This window comes from Clarias gariepinus, chromosome 26 (assembly GCF_024256425.1).
Source record: "Clarias gariepinus isolate MV-2021 ecotype Netherlands chromosome 26, CGAR_prim_01v2, whole genome shotgun sequence".
Taxonomy (NCBI): Eukaryota; Metazoa; Chordata; class Actinopteri; order Siluriformes; family Clariidae; genus Clarias; species Clarias gariepinus.
The window spans coordinates 16,907,023-16,925,633 of record NC_071125.1 but is presented as its reverse complement, the minus strand read 5'-3'; the positions used below and the strand labels follow the sequence as shown (position 1 = coordinate 16,925,633).

The 18,611-nt window shown below is 36.0% G+C and overlaps 1 protein-coding gene across 3 annotated transcripts in view; it reads left to right on the top strand.

The window, feature by feature from the left end:
* Positions 1–734: 734 nt before the first annotated feature.
* neto1l (neuropilin (NRP) and tolloid (TLL)-like 1, like) overlaps positions 735–18,611 on the top strand; it is a 115,989-nt gene continuing 98,112 nt past the window's right edge. For all 3 annotated transcript variants that reach the window (XM_053487981.1, XM_053487983.1, XM_053487982.1), the window contains exons 1-4: positions 735–1,507; positions 2,029–2,082; positions 3,551–3,685; positions 4,568–4,816. In XM_053487981.1, coding sequence (XP_053343956.1) covers positions 1,480–1,507; positions 2,029–2,082; positions 3,551–3,685; positions 4,568–4,816 — 466 coding nt within the window. In that variant the 5' untranslated portion in view covers positions 735–1,479. The remainder of the gene's footprint in view (positions 1,508–2,028; positions 2,083–3,550; positions 3,686–4,567; positions 4,817–18,611) is intronic.

The following is an 18,611-nucleotide window of genomic DNA, read 5'->3' as shown; positions in this document are numbered from 1 at the left end:
CTATCTAGTAACCTCTGTAGTCCGTGGAGGCGAATAGAGACCATTGCATTTATTCCTATTGGTATGATCTCCAGTCAACATTCACACACTATGGTCAATTTGGAAACACCAATTGGCCTAATCTGCATGTTTTTGAACTGCGAGAGGAAACCGGAGTACCCGGATTAAACCCAATAAGCACAGGGAGAACATGCAAATTCCATGGATGCAGACCCTTGGAGGTGCAAGATGGCAGCGATAAACCACTACGCCACCTTGCCGCAAAAAGCTGTCACATTTCCAGCAATTTGTTTGTTTACAATGGCAGTAAATCACCACATGCAAGCGCATTCATCTGATGTGTTCTATGACTATAGATTCCAACTAATGACCAAATAATTATTTCTTTTTTTTTTTTTAACAATATAAAGTTAAAAGCTAGACAACGTAAACCTAACACAACCTGCTACAGAAATAATAATTTAGTGTGGCAGTCGATTCCCAAGCATGGGTAGCTCCTGAGGGAGCTCTCTGACTTATTTTCACTTGAATGAATGGACTGCCTCTCATGCTGCAGATGCTCCTGGCCAGATGATGCTGATTCGGATGCGTCTCCTCCTCCCATCCATACATCTCATTCCGTCCATCCTACCACTTCCTCCCAGAGAAACACACAGAGAGAGGGAGAGGGAATTTCTCCTTGCTTCTTCATTCGGTCGCATGTGTGTGTGAGAGCTGCTGAATGGATCCTGCAGTATAACTGTTTTTTTCTTCTTCTTCTTCTTCTTTCAGAAATCTACTTTTAACAGATCTGGATTACAAATGGGTAAAGAGGACTGAGCTGATAGGATGCATGTGCGTTTTAAAACCTAGTGCAGCGTATAATTTCGCGGCATGGAAGAAGTCAGAAAACTAAAGCACGGCGGTTGGAATGAACTCTGGTGATAAAGAGAAATAATAAATAAAAAAAATAGATCAGATACAAAATACGCACGTGGATGGATGAAGTTGCATGTTGCGAACAAGTGAAAGCAAGATAAAGACCAGAAGGAGGAGAAGTGATGATGAACTGGAGGATCGGATACATCCGTGGAGAGAACGATGAACGGATACGTGCGTGTTTCTTGTTGTTGTTTTATAAGGATGGAGATTTTTGTTGAATCGTTATTTTATTTATTATTGTGATTTTGTTCCGAAGCGCTAAAGGTGGAGCAATGCAGGGGAGCTGAAGGCGTGCAGAGCGAAACAGACCTCACGAACAAAGTGCTGAAGGTGTTGCAACTCAACACTGCTCTTACACATTTTTTTTTTTTTTTTTTTTATTCTCTGCCTGGATTTCTGCTTGTTCTTCCGAAATAAAAGCGCGATCATCCAGGGGCTGGTGTGAGCGCGACTGATCGATCACACCACCGGTTTTGGAAATACCCTTCGTTTCTTTTCTATTTATTCCGATCTAAATGGAAGTATTGGAGATCGAAGGCAGTGGTGACAGGAGCAGACATGGTTCATGGGCGCAGTTTCCTTCACGGTGAGTCCTAAAATATTCATGCACATCCCTCATTTGTACATTTATTACGTTTAAGGCATGATCTTTAATCTTGACTTTTCTCTCCAAGTAGGATGTTAGATTCCCATTTAAAACTTGCAGAACTCAATACTTCATACATAATCCAAACTCATGGCGCATCAATGCATGATTTACTGTAATTTTACCCTTAGTGCTGAATGAAACACTCGAAATTGAAAAAAGCATTCATATAAGTGTTTATTTTATTTATTTTTTTTTTTGAATTATTTATTCAGTTTTGTACTGAAAATAAACCACAAAGTGTGCACTTTCTTTGAGGATCCTGCAGGGAAAGAAAGTATTTGAATTAATGAATAAACTCCTGTATATAAACCATACAGTACATTAAGACTGCTATATAGATTAATTAGCTATAAGAAGTACTTATTTGTTTGTTTGATTGATTGTTTTGTTTGTTTTGATTGATTGGTTTGTTTGAAGTGGTAATTGTTTAACAGGCTTCTTTTCTGAATTCTCTGCAGTTGTCGCAGGTCTCCTTATGGTTGGCTTGTCCTTTGCGACAAAAAAAGAAGCAGGTAATACTGACTTAAAGGAAAAGAAACTCTTGTATATAAATGTTATAAAATGAATTCAAATATTTACTAATAGCCCTTAGTAGTCAACTTTCATTTAGACTGATTTTAAAAAGTTTTTTTTTAATCCATCATGTCATTACTATTGCAGTATGTAAATAGTAACATTTGAATTTCTGCAAAAAATTTAATTTTACAATATTAAGAGGTTTTTGGTGTCTATAAATACATCCTAGTACTGTCGCCATGCACATCCAGTACAGTACTTGGTGGGTTTCCTTCAAGTATTCCGGTTTCCTCCCACCATCCAAAGACATGCAGATTAGGCTAACTGGTGTTACCAAATTGGCTGTAGTGTGTGAATGCGAGTGTGAAGGTGAAAAATAGAAATAAATACAATTGTAGACACCACTGGCCTACATGGTCTCTAGTAGGACTACAGGGGTTTCCAGATGGGTGGATGGATGCATGGATGGATAAGTCCACACCAGTGTTCACACTTCCAAATATTTTCTTTTTTATAAAAAAAATATATATATTCTTTTATTTTTGTGAAGCTGCTTTGAGACAATGACCATTGTTAAAAGCGCTATATAAATAAAATTGAATTGAATTGAATTGAATTGAATTGAATTGAATAAATAAATAAATAAATCCTGATTCACACCTAGTGAAGGGGGTTGGGCCTCTGTGCCTATCGGCCAAAGTGAATGAGGTGTGTCCTCTGTGATTGTCAGTTAATAGGGAAAGGGGTCATGACCTTTGTGTCTATGATTAAAGTCAAGGACGTGTGACCTCAATGCCTGTCAATTATAGTCAAAAAGGTGTGGCCTCTGTGATTGGCAGTTATAGTATAGGTAGTATAGCTTTACCTGTCAATTATAATAAAGGAGGCGTGGCTTTGTTGGCTGTCAGTTAGGCTACGTTTACATCATCAGCCTAAAGTGATACAAATTGTGTTTTTTAAGAGTTTTTTCCTGTTCAATCCGAGTTATTTTGTGTATAGTCCTAGAACAGATACATATCCAACACTTGGTCATGGACTGGAATGAGAATGGGCAGGTCGGGATTTATGCAGCTTTTTGCCTCTGCGCATGAATAGGGCACTAACTGATATCATCATTTACCACCGGCAGCACAACGATTTTATAGCAGTACTTGCAATAGCTGCTAAGACAGCTAAAGTAAGGCACCTGGCTTTCCTCTCTGTTCTGGACCTCAACAAATACAGCTGACTAACTGCGTGCAATCCTTCAGGGCAAAAATCTCTAACATATTTATTTGCTAAAATTACAAACATTGTAAATGTATGGTCGCACAAACTCATGGCCTTTTTTACCCCAGATGGCATGAGCAAAGGCATATTGATGTGTGAACCTAGGAGTTTCTAGGGATGTGTCCACATTAGAGTCAGATAAAAGTCACTTGTAATTATGAATGTGAACTTTCATGGCATGCTGCTTTGTTCCAGTGAAAAACAACTCAGGGGTTCAACCAGCAGGCCAGTGTGGAACGTGGGTAAAAAAACCAGAGGGAGGACTCTTTACATCCCCCAATTACCCCAACAAATACCCACCAGAGCGCGAGTGCATTTTCGTCATTGAAGGTTTGCAAGACAACACCACCTTCAACAAGTTATTTTCTTTATTAATCCTGTATTGCGTACTTAGCAACACTGCATCACATTGACCAAAATCATCTTTTTACATTATACAGCAATACAACTGTAGCATTTAAATGATACAGTCAATCTGTTCTTCTCACCAATGACCTGATGACTATTGAGCTTTAATTTAATGATTTTTGAATAATTCTCTTTTTATGCTAATTAGAAAAAATTAGCAATGCATATTAAATTTTCATGCTTTAGGAAGCAGAAATAGTATCAACTTATCTTGCCATGCAAATAAATGCAAGACCTCTTTATTTAAAATAAGCCACTTTACTAATCACAGCGCATTCAGGTGAACACTAAAATAAGACTTGTTCATCTTTGGGCATATGATTTATTCTTTTTCTTCCAGATTTTCTCAATATAGTGAACGAATATGCCTGTTGGTCTGAAAAAGAATTATTATTAGAACTAATTACATATATGCTAATCAGGATAAACAGGATAATTTTTCCTAGGAACTAATAAGATTTAACATATTACTATTACAGGAACAGATTATAGATTAAATTGCATCCAATTTTGGAGAAATGTGGTGTTTGATATTGCTGTTTTTTTCTTTATGTTCCCCAGTCTTTTATTTCTGATTTATTTATTCGATAAACTGTTGAATTTTTATGGTGTTTAACCACATTTTTGTTGATGCTGAAGAACTGGCACCTGTACAGTGTGCAAAAGATCACATATTCATTAAATACATGTCATTTCACAAGTGTCTATTTCCTATCTCAGTATTGATTCAAATTGAAATGAACTGACAATGTGCATGTGCTTTTACCTTATGTTTACGCTGTGTGTTTGTTTTTGCTGTTCCAGCTCCCCCGAGACAGTGTATTGATCTCTTCTTTGACGAGAAGTACTCAATAGAGCCTTCGTGGGAATGTAAATTTGACCACATTGAAGTACGTGACGGACCTTTTGGCTTTTCTCCAATAATCGGACGCTACTGTGGCCAGCAGAGCCCGCAGTACATTAGGTCGAGTGGCCGATACCTCTGGATAAAATTTGTAGCAGATGGTGAACTAGAAGCCATCGGATTTTCTGCGAACTACAACTTCACTACAGGTAAGGTTTAAGATGATTATGTTTTTTTCCCATCTACTGAATTTCAGTCATTTATTATTTTTAGCTATTTCTTTTGGTTAACTTAACTTACCAAAAGAGAGTCAAAGGTTATTTTTCTATCGAGAATAAAATTAACCATGTAATTAAAGGGATGCCATCTGTGCTTATGAGTTTGTTTGAAGGAAATGCTAGTCAGGCCCAGGAAAGGAGGTTTGGCCTATCAGCCTATAAGTCAGTCTTAGTAAAGAAAACAAGGTCTCTGTTAGTCAGTCACATTGAAGAAGGCATGGCCTCATTGTCAATCAGTCTCAGTAAAGGGGTGTGGCTTTTGCATTCTCCCTCTCAGTCAGTACATTTACATGCAGAGTTAAGTGGAGCTATGGTTAAAGCTCAACTAGGCCATTTAATTTGACTACTGTCCTTGTCCCATTATAAAAGCAGGGCAGGAGGATTGATTTATTGAACAAAGTATGTCTGACTCCTCTACAGTAGGTAGCGATATGCCCCCTTTTTGCCTGGTAGTATTTGTACAGCTCTGAACATTTCGTACTGTACATGCTGTATGCTTCACTTTTTGTACAACTGACTCTTTAATTCAAGGTGTTATCTAAAGGGGAGACGACACTACCTTCTAGTTAGCAAATTCTTCCCTCTGTTCCGCATTTTGTTCGACTTGGGATCTGTGGAGCATGCACTAAGTCGATTTCTGTGTCCAATTCAATTATACATGTAGAAGTAGCTTGACTCCCACCTCATTATCTGGGTGTGCTAGTCCAACTTTGAAAAGTTGGATTTAGTATGAGTTCAAACTAACATTACATAGTTTTTAATTTTTCGCAGAATAACCATTGTTTTTAATAAACAATTCTAAACTACAATATGTTATATACTGTTGTAAAGTGTTTAGTAGGGGCCTGCTGTGCATAAAATGGAGCTGACCATGGTGCTGAATAGGTGGTTTCCCTTTGCTTGGTTGATTGCAAGGTTGGCAGATAGTAAGAGCTTCTGGCTCTAGGCCTGCCATCAAACTACATAAAATTTAAACAATATTTAACTTAAATGAAATTTACTTGCTGCATATCCTTTGAAATGGCAATGTAAATATATTATTAGCTAGCCCAGTGTGCATTTGTTTTGAAACATGGGTACCCTGAACCCCAATTGACAAAAATGGTAGCTACCATACTGAACGTCAAAGCATATGCATAATTTGGTGTATTAATACAGACTGAGAATGAGAATTAGTTTATAATTATTATTTTCCTCTAATTCCTAGTTTTTAGAGTGGGATATTTTCAAACTTTTGACAAGCCATTGGTCAATGTTTCAGTTATGAAAATACAAAGTATTAATGTATGTGAATGTACAAAAAAAGTCAAAAATATCTTTAAAATTTTGTTGCAATTTTTTTTTACTGGTTTCCACATACTTACTATACTTGTTCCTGATTCTGAAAACACAGACTGTCACCTGAGCATGCTAATTAACCCAACTAGTAATGCAGCAGGTGGTGAGATTTACAATAATTAGCTACATCGTTAAGATGAATTATCTGACATCATGTTTAAGTTAAAGAAAAGCTGCATACCAAATAAAACTTTTTGTTTTGTGAAAGACAGAATGGTTTGTTATTGTTATAGTTATTAACCCTTCTTGCTTGGAAATTATTGATTTAAAAAATATATAATAATAATGACACAAACCCAGACACAAACTCAGCTTGTTCTATGTGCAAAAGCTACTAGTTTATCCACCCCCGAGCCTAAAAGATCAAAAGCCTTAGTATTAGTCATAGTAGTATTACTGTTCAATCTGTAGCTGTGAAATTGGAAAGTTTTTCAGTAGCCGACAAACAAACATACTGATTCATAATGCGCTTGAGTCATTTGTGATTCTCCTGTTCATTACTCAGTTGCACAAGTTCATCTTAAATCAAGTGTGTCTGAGTAACCTCCTTTCATGAAATACAATCAATTCATATTCTGTTCAGTGTGGTGAATATTTTTTTATACTCTTATTCATAAAAATGTTTAAATGAATTGAATCACACACATGAGTCAGTAGTATAAAGCTATAATTTGGCATTTATGTCTGCTGGTGCAGTCTGACAGCTATAATTGATGGACTCCCATAACTCATTGAGGTTAATGTCTTTAAATCGCAGGCTCTGTTTTACAGCTCAGTTACTGAATCTTTACAGCACACCAGGATTCCAAGGAGGCAGCTCTGTCAATATATTGGTGACAGACCTGAATTAAATTACTGAATGGACACACCGGCATCACCTTAGCAATGTATTTTATACCTTTCTAAAAGTGCAATTAAAAAATACGGCAAAACATAAAGATAATTTGGGAACAAATGCTCTTAACGGAATGGCTTTTCTGCCTAAACAGATGCCTCCTTTTTTTTTACTATATAATATAAACTCACTGGGTGGTTATACATAAAAAAATCACAGTTGCTTCTAAAATATGTTTTAAAAAATTATCTAGTACCAAGAAAAGTCACTGATATTAAATTTTTCCCCTGTTCTGATGTTAGACTGACATGCTTGCCCTGTACCTGCGTGATTTTATGTGTGGCACAGCTGCCACATGATTAGTTTTATGGATAAGTGGATAGGTGTGCAGGTATGCAGGAATCCTATTAAAGAGTTCTTTAAGGATGTGAATAGTAGTCTGTAAAGACACTTCACATATTGAAATTTTTACATTGCAATGTTGTTTATTTAAAACACAACACTGAACAGGTGGCATTTTTGAAATTTAAAAACACTTTCATAAAAAGTCATTGGATTTAAGTTGAATGACCCCAACACAAATACAACATCAAAACAACAAAACATTAACATCTGTGTAACTATGAAACACATACTGTAAAAATACACATACTGTTCAAACAGCATATTCTACAGTATGCACAGTATAAACGTGCAGTAATGTTGATTTATATGTAAAGCCAGTCAGACAAGGAATTTACTATTTGGACTTTCTATATGATTTACAAAAAAATAATAATAATAAAATAGCGGGAAAAAGTTTCTCATTCCCAAATAACAGGATTTTGATGAATAACAAATTTGCATGTAAATGCATGTAAATTATGCATTAAATGATCTACAAACAAATTTGTTTATATCCAGCTTATTGAATATGGCCTATTGTTAGGGTGTAATCACATGCATTGTAAGCAAGAACACTCACTCAGTCACTCATCGTCTTTACCGCTTTATCCTGTATACCCTTAACATCAACTGTTATGCTGAACTGCCTGCCAACTAACACACAGTATTAATGCAGATCAATTTCTGCTTTCTGTTTCACCCAGTTGAGTCTGGTTCCTCTCAAAAAAATTTTCCACCATCTCAGGGAGTTTTTTCTTGCCGCTGTCTCCCTCGGCTTGCTCACCAGGCCATTTTGATTCATGCACATTCAAATTCCATACAAACTTAAATAATTCTTTTGATTGTGTAAAGCTGCTTTGGTACAACGCCAATTGTTAAAAGCACTATACAAATAAAATTGAATTGAATTGAATTGAACTGTATCCAGGGTCACGGGGGTCCTGGAGCCTATCCCAGCAGACTTAGGGCAGTAGGTGGGGTACACCTTGGATCGGGTGCCAATCCATTCAGGGCACACACATATACACATCCACATGCTTACACACATACTACAGCCAATTTGGGAACACTGATTAATCTTATTTGCATTTCTTTGGACTGTGGGAGGAAAGCCACCAAGCACACAGAGAACATGCAAACTCCATGCACACAGACCCAAGGCGGGGATCTAACACCTGGAGGTGCAAGGCGACAGTGCTAACCATACGCCATTGTAACGTCTAAACAAGAACACGTTAAAAAAAATAAAAGATTAGTAAAGGAAACAACTTACTTGACGTGGTAACAACTTGATAGCTATTGATAGCTATTGATTTAGCTTTATAATTAGATGCTGTCAGTCACTATTAAGTTCACTATGATGCAAAACTTCTAAGGTGATCAAAGCATAACCATAGCATTTGTTAGGAAAAGCACACATTCAGTACTAGAGCTGGCAAAATAAAATTAGGGTGCTTTATATTTATAGCCTTTTTTTCAGGAGAAATATGTTCTTGCTACTTCACAGAGTAAACACTCAATATATGTACAATCATTTTTTTTACCTTAACATGACAACCTACCCTGTGGCAAAATCACTTACTTTGCTATATTCAACCCTTTCTTATGTACTGTAGGAAGACAAAATCTTCTGCTTTTGTCACCCTGCTTAGAAGAACCTGTTTCTTTTATTCCTAGAACGAAACTGCTCTTTGCTTGTTCATGAGTTTGAAGGCTTCTGAGCTTTAGTATATAGAGGTGCATATTGGAGTATATAGGGTGTACAGTACTGTATATAGGATTATAAAGGGGTGCATTAGTGACTGGCAATTCATTTAGCCTGCACAACTGACCTTTATTATTGACCTTTATAATTTACATCAGATAGAGGTAACTACAAGTGACTAATCTGTCACAATTATTATGAGTCATTTTTATGATAAAAACTATTGAATGTGAGATTGAATATAAATCATTTTTGAATGAGATGTTTGAATATAAAGTTTTTTTTGTTTTTTTTTTTTAAATAAATGAATCGGATATGAATCATTGTTTACCTAGGAGTTGTTCCAGTAAAAAAACATTCCTTTTTAATGAGCTCTCTGAATGTAAATAGCTTCTGAATGTGAATTGTCTGAATATAAATGACTTATTAAATTAATCGGTATAAATTAAGATTTTAATACTATTTTCATTAAGTCAAATATTTAAATGCATATACTGTAAAAAGAGTCAGTCAAAAAAAAAAAACAGATACACACTACAGGAAAAATATTATGATGTAAAAATATTATTATTATGATAATATTAAATATTATTATATGTATGAATATGTAATTTGTAGCATTAAAATTTAGTATTAATATATTTATGCAAGTTTTTCTTTTCCTGAAGTGTGTAATTATTTTGGCTGACTCTAATTCAACAAATTATAAATTGTTTGAATGTTTACATGAGACATGTAAATCTGAATTTAAACATGAATATATATGATATATAATAGAAATTATTCAATTAAATGTAATCTTTACATTTTATTATCACAAACCATTTTGTTGTTGAACAAAATGGTTTGTGATAATTAAATGTACATTTTAAACTATTATATGAGATTAATTACTTTGCCTTAACTTTAGTTCATTAGTGTGTAACAGTACATCATTGTAATATTTTATCTAAACCCACCACACAGGAAGTCTGAAAAAGATTCATTGATTAGTTGTGTATAGATACAGTATTTTAAATGAAACAATCAACCTTTATCCTATGAAAAAAACTTTTATTCCGATTCTATAGTAACAGAGAGAATATATTAACTCGATTAAAATGTTCACATACCATTCACCTTATTGTGGAGGTATTGTGAATTATGGTTTATCCCGTTATACTTTATTGGCCCTAATAATTTCAGTCCAGGGGTGAATCAATTCCAGGTGTTCTCATAACATTACAAAGTTTGATTAATCAGACATTTTGCACTGTATAAAACATTCCAGTTTAGCTTAAGAGAATGAAAAAGGGATTTCAGATTAATGTAAAGTAAGAAATGTAAATATTAAGATGTAAAAATACACTAAAACATATTTATTTGTAGTATCGGACATTTTGTTACAAACTTTTTAATAGTGCAGAAAAACGAAATATATTGTAGTTGTAAGTGTAAAATCTACCTTTATTTCTTTACAAATGTCCTGCTACACTAATAATTATATACTAGTGCTTGGATACCATCAAGGTAGAAAGTTTTCTCAGTATACTGGAGCCATGATTGAACTGTGAGCTACAGTAAGGCCTTTAATGGCCCAAACATGTGGAAATGGCATAGAGTGAGGTCAAGACTGTAAGCTGAATTTTGGCAATAACTCTCAGCTGAGTTGCTGTAACCTGTAAGTGGTGTTCGTGAAAGATTATGTCTATGCACAGTTCCCACAAACATATACATCTCTTCTGCAAGATGATGGGAAGTTATCCATCATCTTTCTGGGATTAGCATTCTACTCACAGAATGTTCAGGGGAACGACTGCAGCGGGCTCCGAGCCACCTCGGCTGGGATCATCTTTCAAGGACATACAGCCTTCTTTAACATAGTTGCAATGTTTTTTCTATGGCTATGACTCTCATCACCATACTGTGCTTAAAGTGTTTTGTAAATGCCAGTCAGTTTTACTTTTCTCTCAAGAGAAATTGTATCACAAGTCCAGATTTGACCTGAAAACCTCGCCTTGTATTTTGAGTGCTGTAAGCAAATGTGCTATAGGATAAAGAAATCCTACAGTATAGCAAAATATCCAAGAAATAACATTAATATGAAGCTCAAATGTGTAAAAAAAAAATTGTCAAATTTAATACTGAGTGATTTCCACACTTTGTCCATATAATTTTCACAGCACAGAAATATGCCGGTACGGTATATAGCTAAAATTATCTGACTACCTTACTTAGTGACTAAGTCTTGCCCAGAAATTGGAAGCACAAAATTGTACTGAATGTTTTAGATGGTGTAGCTTTAAAATTCCTATCTTTAATTTTGAGGTCTAAGCCCATATAGAGAGATGGTCATGGTCTACAGAGAGCCCTGACCACAACCCCACTGAACTCTTTTGGAATTAACTAACAGGATCATTGCATTCTGGGTCTCCTCACCCAACATCAGTGCCTGACCTCAATAAGAGACAGAATGGACAAATTCCCACAACCATGCTGCAAAATCTAATGAAAAGCCTTAACAGAAATAGAGATTCTAATAATAGCAAAGAAGGCATTCTCTAAAAAGGGATTGAACACATAAATGATGGACTGAATTAATGAACAAATAAATCAGTAAAAGAATAAATGGTGCACAGTTGTTTTCTCTACATGTTCACCTCCTCATTTGTACTCATCTTCCCTAATTCAATACTCTTTAATATTTATGGAGACAACCCGCCATGTTTATTAATATTCATCAGTTGTCAGTAATCTTAGAATAAGGTTTGGCATCTCTGATACAGAATACACTGAAGACAAACTGCAGACTCTTCCAAAGTAAAAGTGACAAGTTTCCTGTTTTTCATCTTTTTGGTGCATGGCGATTGTAATCTATAAGACCTCAGGAGTATCTAATAAATAAGTTATCTAACAACATGTGCCACAAAGAAGAACAAGCATTGTTTTTATCAGTACTACTACTCAGCTTTGGGGAAATGTTGTATTATTTTTCTATTCCAAACCCAAACTGAAACAGCTAATCTATTATTTAATCTCCAAGATAAAACTCTGTTGGGCAGTTGTACTAACCTATACCTGTTTTTAATGCTGTCCTGGGAGTAATGGACTGTGCTGTAAGTAGAAGAGTATTTCCTGCAGTGGGAATGACATTTCTTCTCACTTATCCCGTTTAGATGGTTATAAATTTGCTAGCTAGCATTTGAGCACAAGACTGGTTTGCTATACAGTATGTTGTTTGTCTGCCATGAGCTAATCATAGTGATTATGCAAATAAACCTTTTCCACACCATACTGTACAAGATGTGTGTAAAGGGGTTCCTTCGACCAGTAAAGTTTTGGTCTTGCTTTCCTGTTCTTGCGAGAACTATTTCAGAACAGCTGACCTTTGTGTCTTAAAATAACAACTGACTGTTGTTGTTATTGAATTACCTAACGCACTATGCATTATTTCATAGCTTTGAACTCATCGGTATGTTCTAGAATGAAACGAAAAGATTACATTAGAAGGTGTTTTGACTGGTATACTGTACATTTTGCTCAGTTTTAAAACCAGCAAACAGACTAATAGGTGTGAAATTGTCCTGAAGAACAGGACAAAGCACATTTTCACACCACTGCCCCTTAAAGATCAACTGACTTACTCTATCACACATTGCATTATCTGTGTGTACATCCAAACCTCACCTGACGGTTTTCTCCTGATCTAGAAAACCTTTCTAAAAAAAAAAAAAAAGAGGAGAAAAACAAAAGAACTCAAACTGAGCGGTCTTCTTCTCCTTTAACTAAATATGGCACAGCAGCCAATCAACATACACATCTGAAATGATTGACATTTGCATTCTATTATATACATTATGTACACCTGTGAATGACAATCCCAGACCCCTCGGCATTCATGGAGTGGAATTCCTGATCCAGGAAATTTGACAGATAACTTGTCAGCAACTTGTGGAAGAGGCACATATGTCTGTGGGAGCTGTACACACAATCACGAGTTATTGCCACATGCTTGTACAGTCCTTACTTAAAGGGGTTCCTGGGAGGCCAATGTGAAGCAAGCAGTCTGATCGTCCTGTGAAAAATTTCTAACTTGATGGTATTCTCTAGTGAAATCATGGATATGAATGAATGTAGCAGAGGCTTACATACATAAATAAAGGTAGTTTTTACTCTCAAAACTGTGTTCAGTTATTCTGCACACTTAAAATTAGTTTCTTGAACATCCATTGTAGTTCATTATTGTGAAGAAAATAAACCGCAAACTGTTCATTGTTTACTGCATGTCCTCCCTTTGGGTAGTGCTATGCCTTAGTCAGCCTCAGCGTTTGGCCGAACAACATCAAGCTAATACTCCCACTATAGCATTTAGCATGTATTTCCAAAGTGAGCCCTCAGGTCTGTTCTCGTGCGTTGTCCTACTCATGACTTTCATTAGCAACGAAGAGGTGGACATCATTCCTCCTGTGGGAGTGTCGCTAAGTATCTTCAGCACAGTATTGCAAAAGTCATGATTCAGTACATCGTTCGCTTCTGGTCCTGATTTTCTTTCATCTGCTCTGCCATCTGTGTTAGCATGTGTTAGCTCAGGCTGGAGAGTGGCAGATGTGCTCGGTGCTCTGTTTGCTGAGGAACACCAACTGAAGTCGTAGACTTTCATCTCACTAATTATGGAAATCCAATGCCATGGATATTCATTATAAAGACCAGTGATGCTGTTTTTCCTTTGGCAAGCTGGACCAGGAGACTGTGTCCCTCTCATACTGAGCAAACTGTACGTGCTTGGAAACAAAATCTCATTGTGACCCGCATTATATGGGGAAGTAACATTAGCATCGAGGAAACGATCTTACCCAAGAGTCTGAATGCACATCATGAACACTCTTTATTTCAATAGTAGTGTAACAGATTATATTTTATACATCAAAGCAATGCTGAATGCAGTGGGGTCAATATCACATAACCTGAAGAACCTTTTGAGTGAGTTGATATGGTGTGTTAGTCATTAATACGTAATAAACTAATAAAGTGGTGCTGTTAATTTATCAGCTATTTACGAATAGGACAATCTAATATATTTCAATATTACATGAAGAGTTCTTGCGCATTGATTTGTTCTAAATAATGTATAATTGTGTATTTAAAATGTTGGGTATGCCAGTATATGGGTGTGCAGATGCAGGAATAATCCTGTTGTCATGGTAGCGCCAATAAGACACATGGCTATACATCCCATCACCCACTGCACCTCAAAAACTCATGTCAAATGACTGTTTGCACCACAGTCATAGTTCACGTACTATGTGTTTGAATTTTGTCTATCGTTGTCTGTAGATAATAGTGTAGTTGGTTTATGTGTTTGCCACTGGTCATAGTTTGAGCATATGATTGTTGATTAATTCATTCACCTTTACTTCTAACATGTCACACTGGTATTTCCTGACCTCAAGCTCAGTAATGTAAGTCATTTCTTATTTATTATAACCCAGTTAGGTGGACATATTCTGGACATTTATGTACTGTATATCACTCTGTTTCAACGTATATAAACTTCTTCTTTCAAATACCCACTAAATACGACTAATGTAATTATTTTAGCTATAGATTTTAACAAGTATCCAGTTGTGGATAGCAAAAGGCAATAAAGATCATACTACTGTAAATCTTTACCAAACAGGCTTTTTTCTGTAGACTGCATAAGAAATAGACAAAACCTCTGTGTTTTGTGTGTGCTGTAAGTTTTCTGAAAAGCGATTTTAGAGCAAAACTGTGGGAGCTTTGGTCATCACCATCTTGGCAGGAGCTGACTTAACCTAAACCCTGGTTAATCCATGAAATGGGCCACAGGGTGGAACGAACAGAGTATGGCTGTGGGTTAGAACACACCTACTTTAGTTACCACAAGCTACCTTACCTTTACTGTATATTAGCTAAAATGCTATGGTAGCTAATGCGATTTGTATGCTAACCTTAATTTTTTTGATTTAACTCTGTCATCTATACCCTACCAGTATTCCCGAGTCAACTCCTACATTTCTTTTGGCAGGTTAAACTACACCTAGAGTATGCCGGTTAGCTGGTTTGCTAAAGTGATACCTACAAATCTAGCTATGGCCATTTTTGTACCTGGTTGCAAAATTGTTATTTCTGTTGGAAAGTTGAACATTTTAACATGTGGGTCTGTGGGCACTGACTCGTTTTGTTTCTATCAAGTTTTTAGTGGTCATTTGAAAAAACACCCATTTTATCACTTCTGGCTTGGACTCATTTTTCAGAACTAAAGTATGCCCCTTGTTTTTAACCTATGTAGCAACCCACACCAGTTTTACGGCATATCATAAATATGCACATGCCTTCATCCTGCTGCTTTTTTTATATATATGCATAACATTATGGTAATCTGTGCGAATCTGTTACATAGATCCAAAAAAACTGTTTAAATTATTTGTTTTTAAGACTGCAAAATCAATGAGATAGGAATACCACTATCTCTCTCTTTAAACCATTTCTTAAAAGATCATAATTAAAAGCAAATGTTGGCTAGTATAGGCCTTTAATTCTCTAATCACATCTTGTGATCTGTTTAGAAAATCACATACAGACCGACATTACATACAGTAAGCTTACATTTAAATTCAGTGTGGTTGCTTCTAGTACAATATGACACAATTATGTCTAATAAGACATAATTTTTGGGATATAATATAATAATTAGCATTTAATATATTCTATATTCTGTGGCTATTTACCATTTATTGTATTATAGAAATAAACTATAGAATATCACATGACCATTGTAAATAAATGCCAAATAGCCACAGAAATCATATGACCACTATAAACAACAATGGTCATGTGATATTCTGTGGCTATTTGGCATTTATTGTGTTATAGAAATAAACTACAGGATATTACATGACCATTGTTGTTGATAGTGTTTACTAGCATAAGTACCCATCTTTAATGGAAAAAATTGGTAGAAGTAATTAAAGGTAAAAAAAAAAAAAAAAGAAAAAAGTAAGAGGTTAAAGCTAAAAACAAGCTGATCAGCTTCTATGTAATCAGTGATATTATCATTTCAGGTAAAAGCCCATGTACATGTCTGCCTGTCTTTCTGTACGGCAGAACTTTTAGCCTAACTTATTACTACAAAGAAATAAAATTGCTGTCAAAACTTGTGGTTTATCCTCTGTCACCAAAAAAACTGCCGATAACTTCCCTTTTACTCAACATTTTTGGCACAAGGTTCAGTTTAAATAGTTTGGAGTAAGGCATGTTGAGTCTTGTTGTTGTCTGTTGCTGTTGCAGGTATTAAGGATTGTGCCAGCTTGTACTGTATGTACATTTCTGTCGTTTCTTTGTCTTCAACATACCACATTCCACATGTCATATAGCTATATAGCTACTGTAGCTGATTGACTCTGTTGAGTTCAGCCAAGAAAAAAAGTGGGGAAAAAACACGCTAGATGCTGTGACATAATTAAGCTAGACATACAGATGAATATACAGACATACAGTGGAACCTTGAATTGCGAGTAACTTGGTCTGCGAGAGTTTTGAAAGACAAGCTAATTTTTTATTTTTATTTTGACATGTTAAACGTGTGAGAGCTTGATATACGAGTACTGTAGTATGCATGCGCTTTGTCTGCCAACTACCAACTGAGCAAATGGTTCTTTTCTCTCTTGCACTGTGGAATTGTAGGTAATCGTCTCCCATGCTCAGTCTCAGTGCACATGCGTCCATGCGCGCATGTACTGTTAACTAAGCATTTAATTTTTATTTAATGTCCAAGTATAGTGACTGTTCTTTAGTAACTGTACTGCAATAATGGCCTCCGTGAAGAAAAAAAGTTTAAAAGGCTTTAGCAGTGAGGGAGATGAATCTATTGAGGGGTAATTCCAGTAGTGTGTGTGTGTGTGTGTGTGTGTGTGTGTGTGTGTGTGTGTGATTGTGTGTGTGTGTGGGAAATTTGCTTTATTATACAAGAGCTTTGATATACAAGCACACTTCCGGAACGAATTATGCTCGCAATTCACACTGTACAGACAAACAGACAGAATTTTTTCTGAAACTGGTTTCTGGTCATCTAATGTATGAAACGTAAAGATATACTATAATGAAAGGGCGAGTTCTGACCAATTTACAGACAAAAACTTGTTTATTTATATAGATTATGAGGAAACCATGCCTAGGAAAAAATGCCTTCTCTGTATGTGGTCATATCACTGCTTGTGAATTATATTATTTTTCACTATTGACATTTGTAATGCCTTTTGATCTTCATGTTAGCCTTCATGGCAATAGAAAAGATTGTTGCGTTTCACTCACTCATTCTTTATACCACTTATCCTGTAAAGGGTCTATAGGCCTAGAGCATATCCCAGGGGACACCCTGGTGCCACATGGCACACAATCACACCCTTGCTCAAATACTACTTTATGGGAAACTTGGAAACACTGATTAACCTAATCTACTGTACATGTCCTTGCACTTTTTGAGGAATCCCACTAAGCACAGGGAGAACACAAACTCCCTGCACACGCACCTAAGGTGGGATTCAAACTCTCGACCCTGGTAGTACAAGACCACAGCGTTAAGCACTATACTGTACCACCTTGCACATTACATTACATTAGACACAGTTGCATAACATGTGAGAAGAACTAACAGAATTTGGACAAAACAGCTGTTTGGGCCAGAAGAGAAATGACAATTTAACAAGACTTATTGGAAAAAATAAGGCCAAAAGGGAAAACTTTACAAAGTGATTTGACTGTATCATCAACAATAAAAGATTGCAGCCAAAAAAATAATGCAACTCTGGATAGAAATAAACATTGCGACATTGCGGCAGGTTGTTTAAACAATGGCTCAGGGAATGCATGCTGTAATCAAAGCTAAAGGCAGTCTAATGAAGTATTACATTGTGCAAGTTTTTCGTTGTTGTTGGTTAGGCAGTGTATTATATTTGCTGTGAGTTCTTACAGTCATTTTTTTCAAGCTTGAAAATGATAAAATATGAAAGTCAATTTTATTGTCGCGCTAAAAATGATAAAATGTGTAAGTAAAATCTTACATCCTTACGAAATGCTTCACTGCACCACCTGCACCATTAGTCACAATAAAGACTAAGTATATACCAGGCACCAGTTCTATGTTTGTGCCTGTGCCATAATCACAAAAATGTTGCAGTGGATGCTGGATTCAGAGAGTGATGGTTGTGTCAGATGAGAAAGGGAACATCTCAACTTTATTACTCCTCCTGTTCCTCTCTCCAAGATAAAGTGATGTAAGTCGACAAGATCTGGCTGCCCTAATAAAATGGAGAGCTGCTCACTTCTTTCTCCATTACTTGCCTCGGTGACTGTTGGTAGACACTCCACAGAGGTATTCACAGGAGTTTGTGGCAAACAACATCAGAAATCCCACAAAGCAGAACACTGTTACAGTTGCTCTGCACCAAGCAGTAGTAGAGAAGTCA